Consider the following 15,129-nt stretch of genomic DNA (forward strand, 5'->3'; position numbering starts at 1 on the left):
AATGCACAGGGAAAACTGTGTATCCTTTCTGAATTGGAGACAAACGACTGAAGTATTTCTTTTCAGCCACTAGTTACATATCTTGTCGACCAGTGGAGATCCGGGTAAGAATTCAGTATACCTCCCATGTACCACAGGCTCCCCATCCCTCCTGTACCCATACCTGTTATGACAGCTCGGTACCATCCCTCATCTTCACTGAACTGGGCCACACACGCACTGCCAAGGACAGGCTGCCCCATGGTGCCGGCACTGCCTTCTAGACGGCTGTACTCATTGTGAAGGTCATCCATCAGGTGGTCAAGGTCGCCACTCCACCTGGCCAGCTGGACACAGAAGTGCTCTGGGTCTGTGATGTGTGACACAAACACCTCCTCTTGTGTACCCGGAGTTATCTCCACTTTCTTGAACTCTGGCGGTGACCTCATCATGCCCTGGCTCGGAGCTCTGAAAAAGACATCCTGAAACTCCAGTATTGTCTCTAAGTTGTGCTACTCTGTTCTATTCAAGTTCACATCAACAACAGCACATTAGAGGTACCTGTAAGCAGTGGATACATATATTGGACATATCTGCCAAAAGCCATTTTCCTTCACAAAGTTACATCCCCTGGTTGTTCCAGTAAGTGTTCTACAGACATCGGAACTAGAGGTGGGATGATACAGAAATTTCACGATACGATATGTATCGCGATATCTTGGAACTATACGATTCGATTCGATGCATATCACGATATGCTATCTTTAGTTATGTTCTTTAAAAAATCTTATTTTAATAGCAAGTGACAGTGTAAATTTTGACATAACTGTCAATATCTAGAAAAAATAACAATTTAAAGGTCAACGATACATATCACGATACGATCGTTGGATAAAGTATCACGATTATCGATATTACGATATATCGTCACAGCTCTAATCAGAACAAAGATGTCGGAGTGTGCTCACTAGGTTTGACTGTTTCACTGAACCTGTGGAACATACCAGCTGAACAGCCACACTCTGGAAGTTTGTGTAGGATCATTTAACCGTGTAGATTTGTATTACTTATCAAAACATAAACATTAATAGGTGTCTATTATTTAAGAACACATTCAGGACGTCACATCAACAGAGCATACAGTAAGTTTTTGCGGAAGCCACTGATGCTGAGCCAGTCGGACTGCTGACTTTGTGTGCTGGTGCTGGTGTGCCTCACACTGAAAGTGGGGGTTCGAATCCGGCATATACCTCAACCCCCAAGTACTCAAATCTGTACTTTACTGAGAAAGTATCGTCTCAAATATAACGTATGTTACACATGATACACATACAGACAAGAGTTTATTGATGTCAACTTCTTTTCTTTATTTGAGGATCACATTGTTTATAAACACAAGTTTAATCTTACTCATTCATCAAAGAAAGCTATCTGTAGCTGGGAAACACATAGCTATATACGAGGGGCATTTACTAAAGATTTCTTCATATCTGGCTGAAACTTGGCCTGTGTAGTGTTACATGAAGCTATAGGTCACATGATAATGTGCAGCATGGAACTCACACTGCTTCCTCTTGTACAAGTGTTAGATTGGAGTAAGGTGTAACTATGGAGCCAGTCAAGCAGTGATCATGTTTTTATAATTGAAAGGTCGCATGCCAAAAGAGACCTTTGATGAAATGAAAGAAACGTATGGGGAGGATGACCCATCATATGATGTTGTAAAACACTGGCATTGCCAGTTCAAGTGTGGCTGGACATCTGTTGAAAGTGCTCCCATTCCTGGGCGCCCCCTTTCTGCCATTGATGAAGACACCATCCAGCAAGTGGAGGCTGCCAGTTCGGAAGACAGACGTATAACTGATGACAGTTAGCCCAAAATGTCAAGATAAATGTAGGGTCTGTGTAGGGTCGGTGTAAATTGCGAGAAGCTATCAAACTCAAAAGGAGCGGCATGCTGACCAGAGGAGTCCGTCTCCTGCAAGACAATACCCCAGTCCACAACTTGCATATTGCCCAGAAAGAAGCGCCCTCTTGTGGCTATGAAAGCCTTCCACACACACCCTATCATCTGACTTTCACCTGTTTCCAACCAAGTCATTTTCGGAAGTGAAGTTGTGGCCTGAGGTTCAACCCACTGACTTTTACAACCAAGGCCTCCAGAGTTGCATAAATCGATGGGGAAAGTGTATAACTCTTGGTGCTACCGATGTAGGGAAAGACTAATAACTGTTCCAAGTCTTGTTTGTCTAAGTCTGTCGGAAGTGGGTATGGGGAAATCTTTAATGAACACCCTTATATGTACATGTACATGTGAAACAACAATGGTGACAACAACATAATACAACAGGACATTCTGTCATAGATCAGTGGGTTACTGGAACATTGAACCAGTTGCCTTTCCCAGTCAGTGAGATGTGATGAATTGCTGTGTGTTGTTACAGAACTACCCAGTATGCACACATTGCTTACCCTTGTGGGAATCTTGACATTGTTATTTGATTGTGACGAGTCGGACAGACTTCTCCTACCAGATCATGTGACCCATCTGAAACACAAGGAAATGAAATGTACACTCAGTTGCTATGGTTACAGGGTGACATATAACACACAGTCAGCTGATTATTATTATGTGACCAGCTGGACAAGCTCTGTGATATAAACCTGTGAAGATCCGATTCAAATTGTTTTTCTGTAACCCAAGCTTGTTAAGCTGACTTGGCTGACATGTCATCCTATTCCAATTGCGTAGATTGATGCTCATGCTGTTGATCACTATTTCGTCTGGTCCAGACTCGAATATTTACAGACCGCCGCCATATAGCTGGAACATTGCTGAGTGTGACATAAAACAACGAACCGAACCTGTGATGTAAACGATGTCCTTGCTGTATAAAACACAGCAATATTTATATATCTATGAACTAACTCTGACTATCCAACCTAAATTTATACAAACCTGTAGAGGTTATGAATTCTTTGAAGAAAGTCCTCCTTGGGGTACATATAAGCATTTAAATGTCCATTTTAAATCCTACGACAGTTGTAACTATATTTTTTAATAAAATATTTACAAAACAAAAAACTTGTTTTTGTCTTGTGAGACCACCCCTACAGGGCCCCACCTGACCCCCTACAGCCAAGAGCAGGTAACTCTCGCCGTCTACCTCGTACCTCACTTTTCATGCTGAACGTGTCAGACACAATGAGGGGAGGCGGGTGGCCGTACCCCAAGGAGGACTTTCTTCAAAGAATTCATAACCTCTCCAGGTTTGTATAATTCTTTTTCAGAAGAAGTCCTCCTTGGGGTACATATAAGCATATGACAGACTCCCAAAGATATTTGAGATGTGAGTGGCATTCTGTCTGGCAACAACTAAACCCGTGGTGGAGTGAAATCTACAACCGATACGGAAATAGAAAAAACACTTACCGAGCCACCTGACCGCTGATGCCAATCAGACGGGGGCGTGAACTAGAGAGCCCAAGCTTATATGTCAATTGGCTCAAATCAATTATGACATAAAACCCCACCCCCAACCATTACAATGGAAAGGAATGTATGGCGACATTCCGAAACAACTCCCAACCCTAATATAGCCCCAGCCAGAGAAGCGTGGCGAGAGGTAGAAGGGTAGGGAAAGCGTAAAAAAATTAAACGCTAAAAAGCCAATAACCCAGGAGTCAAGCTAATAAGTACTGCAAACTAATGCTCGAATGCACCCTTCCTGTTTGGAAGAGGGCTTGCCGGGACCTCGATAAAACCCAGAGAAATTATTAGCCTCGCTAAAAACTTTCTGAGGAAATCGAACGAACGAAAAACAGGATAGAACACCCCCACCAAACACTCTCGGCGTGAGGAGGGTAAGTGTAGACCACCATCCCACAAAGCTGATTAACACAGACTCCCAAATACCGAAGTCTCGGGAAGAGGGAAAAAACTGTAAGCATACAAAAATCCCCTGAATAGCGAAAAGCGTAGCCGAACATGTGTTGGCTCACCATTACACTAACCTGGTCACGTGACATGCGACTCGAAGAGAGGCATACCAAACAGTGCCCCTTGGGGGGTTTGTACCCAATTCTGTCGCAAGAAGGGTTAAAAGCATATGACAGGTTAAAGCGTTCAAAACGGACCCCGCCTTCTTGGAGAGGACGTAAGGGACGTATGTACACCCAAACCGGACCCAACCCGAAAGGATGGTAAGGCTAATACGATGTAGTGATATGAAATATATCGACATCGAACACAGAACCGATACCAATGACCAGTTACTAACTTGGTCAGGGTGGCAGGACACTCTCCACTGGAGAGAAACGAAAGACCGAACCCAGCACGATCCTTAGAATGCGTGTCAAGTTGGTAATGGCAAATGAAGGTGTTCTGCCGGCTCCAAAGAGCGACAGAACCGATCTCTTCATTGAGCAGTGCCGCTGTGTATTGCCAACAAAGCGGCATCTGCCCTACCCAGTCTGCCTTCAACCCCTCGGGAGGAGGTAAACATTATCATTGTAACCGAACAATTACGGAAACAAGCCAACGAGATAAAGTTTGCTTGCTAGCAGACTCCCCAGTCTTCCCGCCACCAGACAGAACACATGGGTACCAGTACGGATCCCTTTCGTTCGTTCGTTACAGTCACGGGTGAGCGATCGCAAGATTGGTCCCCGGTGTGGAAGGCTGGGTAAGGGGTGGAAGTGCGATATGAGCAGTCACGTGGAAAGCAATATCGCACTGAGAGTGGTAGGTATCCGGGAGGCGAATACGGACATGATCAGTATAAAATACTGTCAGTGTTGGGTCAGTGGGAATCCCAAGGATGTACCCGACCCTTCTACCAGAGCTCACCACAACAAGTAAAGTCGTCTTCCACGTCAACAAGTGAAGTGAGAGAGACGATATACTTGAAAAATCAGGGCCAGACAGCCAATTGAGAATAAGTGGCAATTTTAAGGTGAGCTGGGTCGCCGCCCAGGCGGTCGAACCCTGTTCATGCCAGCTATGAAGCGATGTACGAGAGGATGCTGCCTAGGCAGAGCACCATCGAACGAGGTGTGAAACGTGGAGTACCCGGGAATGGTGGAGGTCATAAGGCTCTCAACCAAAACGAGGTTATAGTAATCCAATATCCGAACTAAATCCGCAGAACAGGGATTATGAAATCCCCCTATCTGCACACCAGCGCGCTCCACCTATCAACACACTGAACGGGTGTCGAATCCCGCCTCGAAGCCAGAATTGTGTCTGCAACGATTGCAGGAATTCCGCGTGTCTGGGCGTTATACCCGACAGAGGCCAAGCCACCCAGTGAATCCGAGGAGAGACGCCTGACGTCTGTCCATCTGACTGCGTGAGGTTGACCAACACTGATCGTGAGGTCCCCAGACTCAATAGTTATTCTAAAACCACGATGAGCCAGTCGCCTAGGTACGGGTGACAACACCGGCACTGTGATCTGGCTATCTGAGCTGTAATAAACCTCAATTTGGTGAACACCCTTGGCGCCGTAATGTAGCCTAAGGGGAGCACAAGAAAATTGGTAGCACGTCCCGTCAAACAAGAACCGAAGGTAAATCTTGAAATCAAGGTGCAATGGAACAAGGAGGTACGCGACCTCGAGGTCGATTGACGTGCGCCAATCCCCTGTCGACAGATGAGATCACCGAGCGCGGTGTCTCCATCTTGAAGGACAGTACCTCTATTAACTTGTTCAGCTCTCAGATGAGAATGGGTCTGAACATTCCGTTCTTAATGGCAACGATGAAATAAATGGAGTCAAACCCCACATTTTCCTGACCATTGGAAACCACCACGCTGGTTGCCTTGCCCAGAAGAGACTGGATCTCGGCACGAAGTATTTTCGCCGTCTCCCGGGAAGCCGACACTGGAGTGTGTCGCTCCGACCGGGTTTGCGGCAGAATACAGTAAACCCCAGCAGTCGGCAACTTAACGTTTGCCGGTGCCTGGGCACCTGAGGAATTAACGAGAAGCTCGACAGACTTCCGTATTCCTCGAAACAGTCCCGGGTGTCATAGGCCCATAACGGCACTCATCATTTGGCTGGCACAGCTCCAATGCAGTCCCTAGCCAGATGAGAGTTGACCCCCGTCAGATGCCGCCCAGAGTCGCCGACGAAAAAATACCACCAGCGCTCTCTCCCCTTTCCACCAGCTCCCTCAGCAGAGCTGAGAGATGCGCCGAGTGGAGCATACAGCGTTGAGCTGTGAAGGGGAAAGAACGGCAGACTAACGGGAGAGTGTGAGGCCTTGTCCCGGATGCCTTGCTGGAAGCAGGCTTCCCTCCGGGAGGCGAACTCCAACGGTTCGGGTATTCGACGTGGACAACACCTGAGGCAACACAGCCGCGATTCTATCTCGCACTTGCCTCAGGGACGAACCTACTCAGTGGTAAGTTCAAAGTAGCGAAATGAGCCGAAGCTCAAATCGACTTGTCCACTGTACGAGCCTGAACCCCGGTTCCGAAGCACATGTGAGAAGCCTGACAAATCAAGGTTTCACAAGCACTCAGACAGAACTCGGAGCGTCGAGGTGACTGACACACCCGGCACACTCGATAGCATCTTGGTCAAGACGTCGATAGACATAAGGCCGAGACCTGAACTACCGGCGCCGGGAATCTGCGCCCTACCAGTGCCGAAGCCTGGGTCGGTGCTACCCACGGGGTTCAGAGTATCTGCGGAGCCGAAGTTCAGCGGTTCTAGACCGAACCCCGATCCCGAGACACGTAGGAGTAGCCTGATAAATCAGGTTTCCCCAAGTACTCTCCAAAAGCGCACTGAGCATATAGTCAAACATAGCCTATAGCGCTATATAAATACCCATACATACACATATACATATATATATATATATATATATATATACGTAAGTGCTCGGGTCGGCGGTTCGAGTTCGAACCCCGATCCCGAAAGACATGGGAGTAGCCTGACAATGCAGGGCTCCCCTGGTGTACACGGGTAGACCTCGGCGCGTCGAGGTGATCGGTAGCTCCGTCACACTCAACGGCCTCTTGGCCAGGGCATCGATAGACATCAGGCCAAGACCTGAGCTAACAGCTCCGGGGATCTGCTCCGTACCGGGGCCGAAGCCCGATCTACAGCCCGAGACACAAGGGAGTAGCCTGGCAATGCAGGGTTCCCCTGGTGTACACGGGTAGACCTAGGAGCGTCGAGGTGATCGGCAGCTCAGTGGAACTCAGACCAGGGCGCCGAGAGGAACCTGCCGATACAGGTTTCCCGGGCATCCCCGACTGACTACTAGGCGCCGAGGTGTCCCCGAGCTGGTATGCGCCGAGGCGACCGCCAGTCAGGGCACCAGGCGAAAACAGGGTGAAACCTGCATCGCAGGCGCCAGGCGCCTGTGACGAACCTGAGCCCAAAGCTAGGTCGCCACAAGGTGCCGAAGGCACACCATCACCTGAGCCGGAGCCAGGATCAAGCTGCCTGGGAGGAGGCACGTTCTCCGAGCCAGAGCTCGGGCCGCAGCCAACCCCCCCAGATGCGTCCGATCCACCCCCGACGACAGGCGTGCTGAGCTCCTTGCGGAACCCAGACAGCGCCGTGACAATCAGGGATTTCACAGACGACACCTGGTTCACTTACCATCGAGATCAACACGTTGCGAGCCGAGCTCCTGACGGGGCCCGGACATCATGCTATCAATCATCCACTTCACATTAGTCATCTGCCAAAGCATATGTTGCTGAAATAGTGAAGCAATTGGGTCAATATTTAAGGCAGCAACATTGCTTGCAGGGGAACGATAAAGGGATTTCCTTAGAAACCTTTCATCAAATATTATCCCCAGCCTGAAGCAGATTAGTGAAAAACATAAAATCTGCGTGTCTGAAAGAATGCGCGTGAGGCGCAGAAACCCAGACAAAAAACACAACCTCGGCCTATGAGCCACGTTGTGTGTAAACGTATGAAATATGTATATATATGTAACATAAGACAACATAATGTAACAGGAATATTGACGCAAGGGCGTTTATTATGAGCATCCTTGATCGTCGTGAGCGTCCTCGGCTAAACACCGGAGGCACACTTCATGACCATCCTGTGGCGGTATTGTGCACGGCACAACGCACAGGGCTTAAACAGCAACAAACAGAACCACGCCAGTGTTACTAGCAGGAACTGTGAAGCAGCAAACATATAAACACAAGTAAAGAGCAAGAATAACACACACGGCGATATTTAAATGCTACAAGCTACAGCCATTTAAATACTAAACATCCAATGCAAAGCAGAAAAAAGGCTAGCCACCCCTGCGTGTACATACTAGTGATAGAGTAAAGTTGAGTGATACGAAACGAACACTATCAAAATTACTCAACAACGACTTAGCACAAATTCGCTGAAAAGAAATAGAACTTAGGCAAGCCTACCATATAATATGCAAACATAATACAGGGTTTCAGATTGTCATCGGCCTTCGGTCATAGTCTGATAACATTTTCAAATGACCGACTACTTTCTTACTAATTAGGACACTCGGGCCAATCGATAATTTCGATGTTATTTTCACATATTGGACCAAATAAATTATGAACATTATCATTTACAAATTCATCAAAAACTAACCACGAAATCTTTCCCGACCCCACCCGCATGTAACAATGTTTCAAGGAAATCATTAAATAAATTGAATAAACTAATGAATAAAATCAACAATAGCATTCATTAAAGTTGTCAAACGTACATATAAAATTACTATTTCCATCTTTTTTTGCGATCATGTAATGCAAGTCAAGTCACTGACAAGTGACATCTCGGCTTTCGCCCCCTCAATCTTCATGCTTGGACACGATGTTTAATGCGAAAATATATGCATGAAGCATTTTTGTCACAGGTCATAACCTAGCACGATATGTCCAATAAGTTCCATAATTTACGTATACATAGCGATTTCATGCTTAATATGTTCCGAATAGCATTATTTTACCCAAAACTTTCATCTAAATATGAAAGTTTTCGTTTACAAGGACGGTATCCATTGCCTTAATATGATTGGCTGCCTCATGTCACGTGTCTGATTTTGACCAATCACGACCCTTATAGCAGACTGTGACAAAAAGCGTCATTAGAAACCAATCTTTATCCAATAAAATCTCTTCTTACAACTGTGAAAATACTCTCAGCAAGGGTATAGTGATATTGTTGATGTTCAGAGCTTTTGAACGATACCCGCCATCAAACGATTCACCTCACATGTTATTCATACGAAGCTTCGAAAACGGAAGTATTTTCCGTTGTTGTGTCATGTTACCGAGCGGAGAGCCACTGATATAGGGAAATAGGCGACCATACATATTATTTAAGAAATCTTTATATAATAATTTTCTGATTACGTAAAGATGAAAATATAAAAGAAAAAGGCACGGGGATGTTATGACATGTCACAAATGGAAAAAAATCACCATAGTTTTTGCTTCTTTTGTGATATTTCTGGACATTATAAATGCTTGCATTTTCATTAAAAAATCAATTTATTTAAGTTGTAGTTGTATTATTTGAAAAATATCAATAAAAAAATAACTTTCATATTTATCAACAGTGGGATTAGATCTTTTAATTTTGCTGTATATCTAGAATCCAAGTTGCAACATTAAATGTCATTAACAATTTAGTTATATGATGGCATTGGGATTTAAAAAATGTCAAAAAGAGCTTTAGGTCAATGGCCTATCGCCAGACACCCACTCAGGACATTTGTACTACTGATTTTTATAGGCTTCAAAATCACTGTAATATATGAACTCCCTACTACAAGCTACCAAGAACATATAGCAAGGAAACCACGATCGTGCGGTCCGCCATTTTGCCTGCCACATGGCTGGAAAACAGAGAACCCACGGCAAAGTTACAACAAAAGATGAATAAGAATATCAACATATGACGTCCATCTAACGCCCGTGCATAGAGAAAGGAACCATACATACAGATTGAGACTCTTTTACACTCATCGTATCGGTAGGAGAGCAAACTCGAAACGAACACCACGCACGTCTATTCAACAGAACGACAGCATGAAAAGTGAGGTACGAGGTAGACTGCGAGAGTTACCTGCTCTTGGCTGTAGGGGGTCAGGTGGGGCCCTGTAGGGGTGGTCTCACAAGACAAAAACGAGTTTTTTGTTTTGTAAATATTTTATTAAGAAATATAGTTACAACTGTCGTAGGATTTAAAATGGACATTTAAATGCTTATATGTACCCCAAGGAGGACTTCTTCTGAAAAAGAATGGATAATTTCTTGAGCTAACCAGTTGTCAGCTTTTGAAGCTACTTGTCCCAGTCAAAATGAAGGCTGTGTTAATTCTCTAAAGTTATTCAATTACAAACAAAACCTTACTGTTAATCAACTATAAACTGCCTCCACAATTAACCGAAGCCATCCACATCAACAACACCGACCCCTGATCAATACAGACTAAGGTTACTTCATCCCCTCTGCGTACGACGAACTCATCAAGCAACCCTAACTGGTTGTATTACTTGTACCAACACCAGTAAACCCCACTGGCTTCTACATGTATCCCTTGTCACTGGTTTCTACATATAATCCTATCACATTGTTACTTTACATCCCAATTCACGTCCTTGTTGTTTTAGTTCATTATTTTCTGTATATATAGTCCCCTGTTATCTACCTTATTCATACTTGCTTGACAACGATACAAGAATCTGTATCGAAAAGTCACATCTACCGAATAAAGAAGTTGTTTATCCATAAAGTTTGTCTGTATATAACTATCAACATTGCAGTTGTGAATGCACGTGACATGTCAGGCACAGAACACAAACAGAAAATAATCAAGAGTCATGTGCAAAGGCATTTCAAGAAGGACTATATAAGTACAAATACCCATTCATTGGAGTAACCAAACACAATAGGCGGACCAAAGGGAGGGAAAACATACATGCTAGGGGTGACTGTTGAAGTTGAAACAACTATTGCGATTGCGATGGTCTATTGCAACATACTATTGCGACATACTATTGCAATGGTCTATTGCAACATACTATTGCGATTGCGATGGTCTATTGCGACATACTATTGCGACATACTATTGCAATGGTCTATTGCAACATACTATTGCGATTGCGATGGTCTATTGCGACATACTATTGCGATTGCGATGGTCTATTGCAACATACTATTGCGACATACTATTGCAATGGTCTATTGCAACATACTATTGCGATTGCGATGGTCTATTGCGACATACTATTGCAATTGCGATGGTCTATTGCGACATACTATTGCGATTGTCTATTGCGACATACTATTGCGATTGCGATGGTCTATTGCGACATACTATTGCGATTGTCTATTGCGACATACTATTGCAATGGTCTATTGCAACATACTATTGCGATTGCGATGGTCTATTGCAACATACTATTGCGACATACTATTGCAATGGTCTATTGCAACATACTATTGCGATTGCGATGGTCTATTGCAACATACTATTGCGACATACTATTGCAATGGTCTATTGCAACATACTATTGCGATTGCGATGGTCTATTGCAACATACTATTGCGACATACTATTGTGATGGTCTATTGCAACATACTATTGCGATGGTCTATTGCAACATACTATTGCGATTGCGATGGTCTATTGCAACATACTATTGCGATTGCGATGGTCTATTAATACTATTGCAATAGTTTTTTCTCTCCTTGAATTGTCTCATTTGAACAAATGAATGTATAGTTTATATGAAATAAAAACAAGTTGAAGTAGTTTCAGTCAGAGGCACAGATAAGCTGCCTATCCTGGTAAAATACGCAAAGAAAATTTGCAATTACGCATTGAAAAATAATTGTTGCGTACCAATTACGCATTAAAAATGTTAGATACGCAATAAGTTTAAAACAAATGCGTACGAAATATATTTATAAAAATCGCTTGCGTAATGAAAAGGACATCGATTGCTATCAAGTTGTACTGTTAGTATAGGACTAGTGTTGTACTGTCAGTATAGGATGAGTGATTTTTTATGAAATCATTTCCATTATATTTAAGTTGGTTTTGATTAGGTATGACATAAGGCAGAACATACCTTAGGTGAGTAAAATGACTCAAATACGCACATATTTGAAAGCAGTGGGTAACAGAAAATGAAATACCCACTCAACATTCATAATACCCACTCCAACAAAATACAGTGGGTACAGTACCCACATGAGCTAAATCTTATCTGGAGCTCTGTCAGTTTCTTTTAATAACTGACAAGAAACTTGAAACCCAGATCAAGTACACAGTTAAACCATAAACTCAATGAAGCTGCAAGTCTGCACCCAAACATCCTGTATTTTGAGCCAACATATCGCTGGAATATTGCTGAGTGCGGCGTAAATCTAAACTCACTCACTCCTGTATTTTGCGCTGTACATTTATGATTGGAAGTCAATTACAAAATTACAGATAGTCATATATGCTATTGATGCATCGATAGTTTTTCGTCTCTAATCGATTAATTGCTATCGGAGATTCTACAATTGCAATCCATTGATAGTTGGATGTATTGCTACAGCCCTAATACAGAACAGATGCATCGATAGATTTTTTGTTTCTACCATAGATTAATTGCTATTAGACACTCAACAATTGCAATCCATCAATAGTTCGATGCATCGTTACAGCACTAATACAGAACATACCACATACCATACTGTGAAATTTGTCTGACAAGCATAGACACAGACATTCAACACAGGACTGATGGTCAGAAATATTATTCTTGCATGAGAAAGAGAATCTCCGCACAGATGTGACTAGCTGACCTCTGACAAGTCACTTTGGGATTTACTCCACATCTGCTCATGTGGTCAGTGCTGTCTCTGCAGTCATTTCACTGATCATGTGATGTTTTCAGAGTTTAAGGAATCTGTCATGACTGACTGACTGAGTTTGGTTTTACGCTGCTTTTAGCAATATTCCAGCAATATCACGGCGGGGGACACCAGAAATGGGCTTCACACATTGTGCCCATGTGGGGATTCGAACCCGGGTCTTCGGCGTGACGATACAACGCGTTAACCATTAGGCTACCCCACCTATAACCTGTAACCTATGACATTCTAGTGATCATTCAAAGCCTGACATTAAGCTTACATGATTCAGGACATGACGAGCCATAGATAATAACTTCGTTAAGTGGCATTTTAGAAGTGGTAAAGATGAAGGAAAACCTAGTTGTATGGATAGTCAACTTCTTTACTGCAATGAGTGTGACATTTCAGTGTAGATACTAACATGTCATTAACTACTAACACTGGCGTGATAACGGTGTCAGTATCTACACTGAAACGGCACACTCATTGCAATAAAGACGTTGACTATCCATCCATACAACTTGCTGTTCCTTCATGGATAGCTTGTTCCAGCTGTTCATTCAACATACATGACTTCCATGTCAGTCAATAACTATCTTTTTCAAACTTTTCAGACAGGAAATTAGATCTTCTAATAATTCCTCCCCATTCTGTTACACACATTGCAAGGTTTACTTATATTTAAAGTTTTAGACTTCCTACAGTAGAAATATAACGGATTTACCTCACTTGCACAAGCACATCAGATTACTAAGAAACAGAATGCAACCTTCTATCGTATAACGACTATTGCCATTTCATCCAAATCAGCAAATATGTCACTGACAAAAATGTGTATATCTTACCTTGAGTGATTATCAATACGTTTGTCCAGCACTAATTAATCAGATCAATATTTTCATTGAACTTCACACCAGGCTGATGACGTTCCAAGAGTACAATAATCGAGGCCCACCCATGTTCATCTTTACATTCATTTGTTGATATCACACTTTCTGACACGTGACAGTGGGACCCCAAACTAACGCCAACTAGTATACATGCACTTTACAACAATAATAACGAGACTGAAATAATACTCCAAATAAAATATTGCTTTATCAAAGTTGTCGACTTACCCAAACTTAAATTTGCATCCTCAGATTGTTTCCTTGGAAGGGGACATAACCACGTGTTTGGACATCAGTTCCCGCGTCGGGCCATGTCAGTTGACACAGGGGGTGGAAGTTAGTTAGATCCGGTCAATTCCTTCAAGTCGGGCGAAGATAAAAAGCTCATTTGACATAATACAGTAATCAGCTATTTATGTCTTTACGTTTGTTATGTCAAGATTTGTCCCTCAAAGTATCATTTTCCAAACGTACCGAGTCGCAAATTGACAATATCTGCACACATAGACCTTACACCCCTAGTGCAATTATGTGTTTCTGGAGCCCATATTTCTGCAAGGGAGGTTACTCTAACTTGATGCATTACAGCTGTTGGAACTGCGTTAGGTCACAGACAGCGCAACTTTTTTTTCAGATTTCAGAACTATTAAAGAACGCCGATTTTTAACTACTTTTTTTTCTATTCCTTTTTATTTATTCGGCACCAGTTCTTGTAGGCGTAACAGGCCGCATGACCTAAGTATTATTTGAGGACCAAACTATGGATAACAGCAGGTTCTCTAATGGAGTGTTTGCTGTGATGTGGTGGCTGGTGTGATAAACCGTGTTCACTGTGGTAGGGTATCATGTTCACAATGATGTGGTGACATGCAGTGCTCACGGGAGGGGTTCTCTCATGAGGATGTACAACCTTTTGAAACAGACCCAGATGGTATCATAGTCTATCTGGTGTTCACTACTATACAGTATGGCTCCACAAAAAGAAATTGTGTGGAACACTTTTTATGGATAAGACAACCTCTTTGTTGCAGTAGTAGTTGCGACATTTCGGTGTAGATCCTAACACCGTTATCAAGCAAATGATCGTCGAAAATGATTTTTCATGATTGCTTCACAAACATGATGAATACAAAGACATACGGTTGATTTTCCTACACCAACGTGATTTCCAACTGTCCTGTATTCAGCCGATGAACGTTGAAAGCGTGATGGGGAGGATCACCCATCATATGATGTTGTAAAACACTGGCATTGCCAGTTCAAGTGTGGCTGGACATCTGTTGAAAGTGCTCCCATTCCTGGGCGCCCCCTTTCTGCCATTGATGAAGACACCATCCAGCAAGTGGAGGCTGCCAGTTCGGAAGACAGACGTATAACTGATGACAG

The 15,129-nt window shown here is 43.4% G+C and overlaps 1 protein-coding gene across 1 annotated transcript in view; it reads right to left on the minus strand.

Annotated features, from left to right (window-relative positions):
- The window catches only part of LOC124279911, a 43,726-nt gene that overhangs the window by 24,060 nt on the left and 4,537 nt on the right, over positions 1 to 15,129 (minus strand). The window contains 2 exon segments of the mRNA XM_046715792.1: positions 164 to 447; positions 2,452 to 2,527. Coding sequence (XP_046571748.1) covers positions 164 to 447; positions 2,452 to 2,471 — 304 coding nt within the window. The 5' untranslated portion in view covers positions 2,472 to 2,527.

Source organism: Haliotis rubra, unplaced genomic scaffold (genome assembly GCF_003918875.1).
Source record: "Haliotis rubra isolate DU_JTF1 unplaced genomic scaffold, ASM391887v1 Scf258, whole genome shotgun sequence".
NCBI classification, from domain to species: Eukaryota; Metazoa; Mollusca; class Gastropoda; order Lepetellida; family Haliotidae; genus Haliotis; species Haliotis rubra.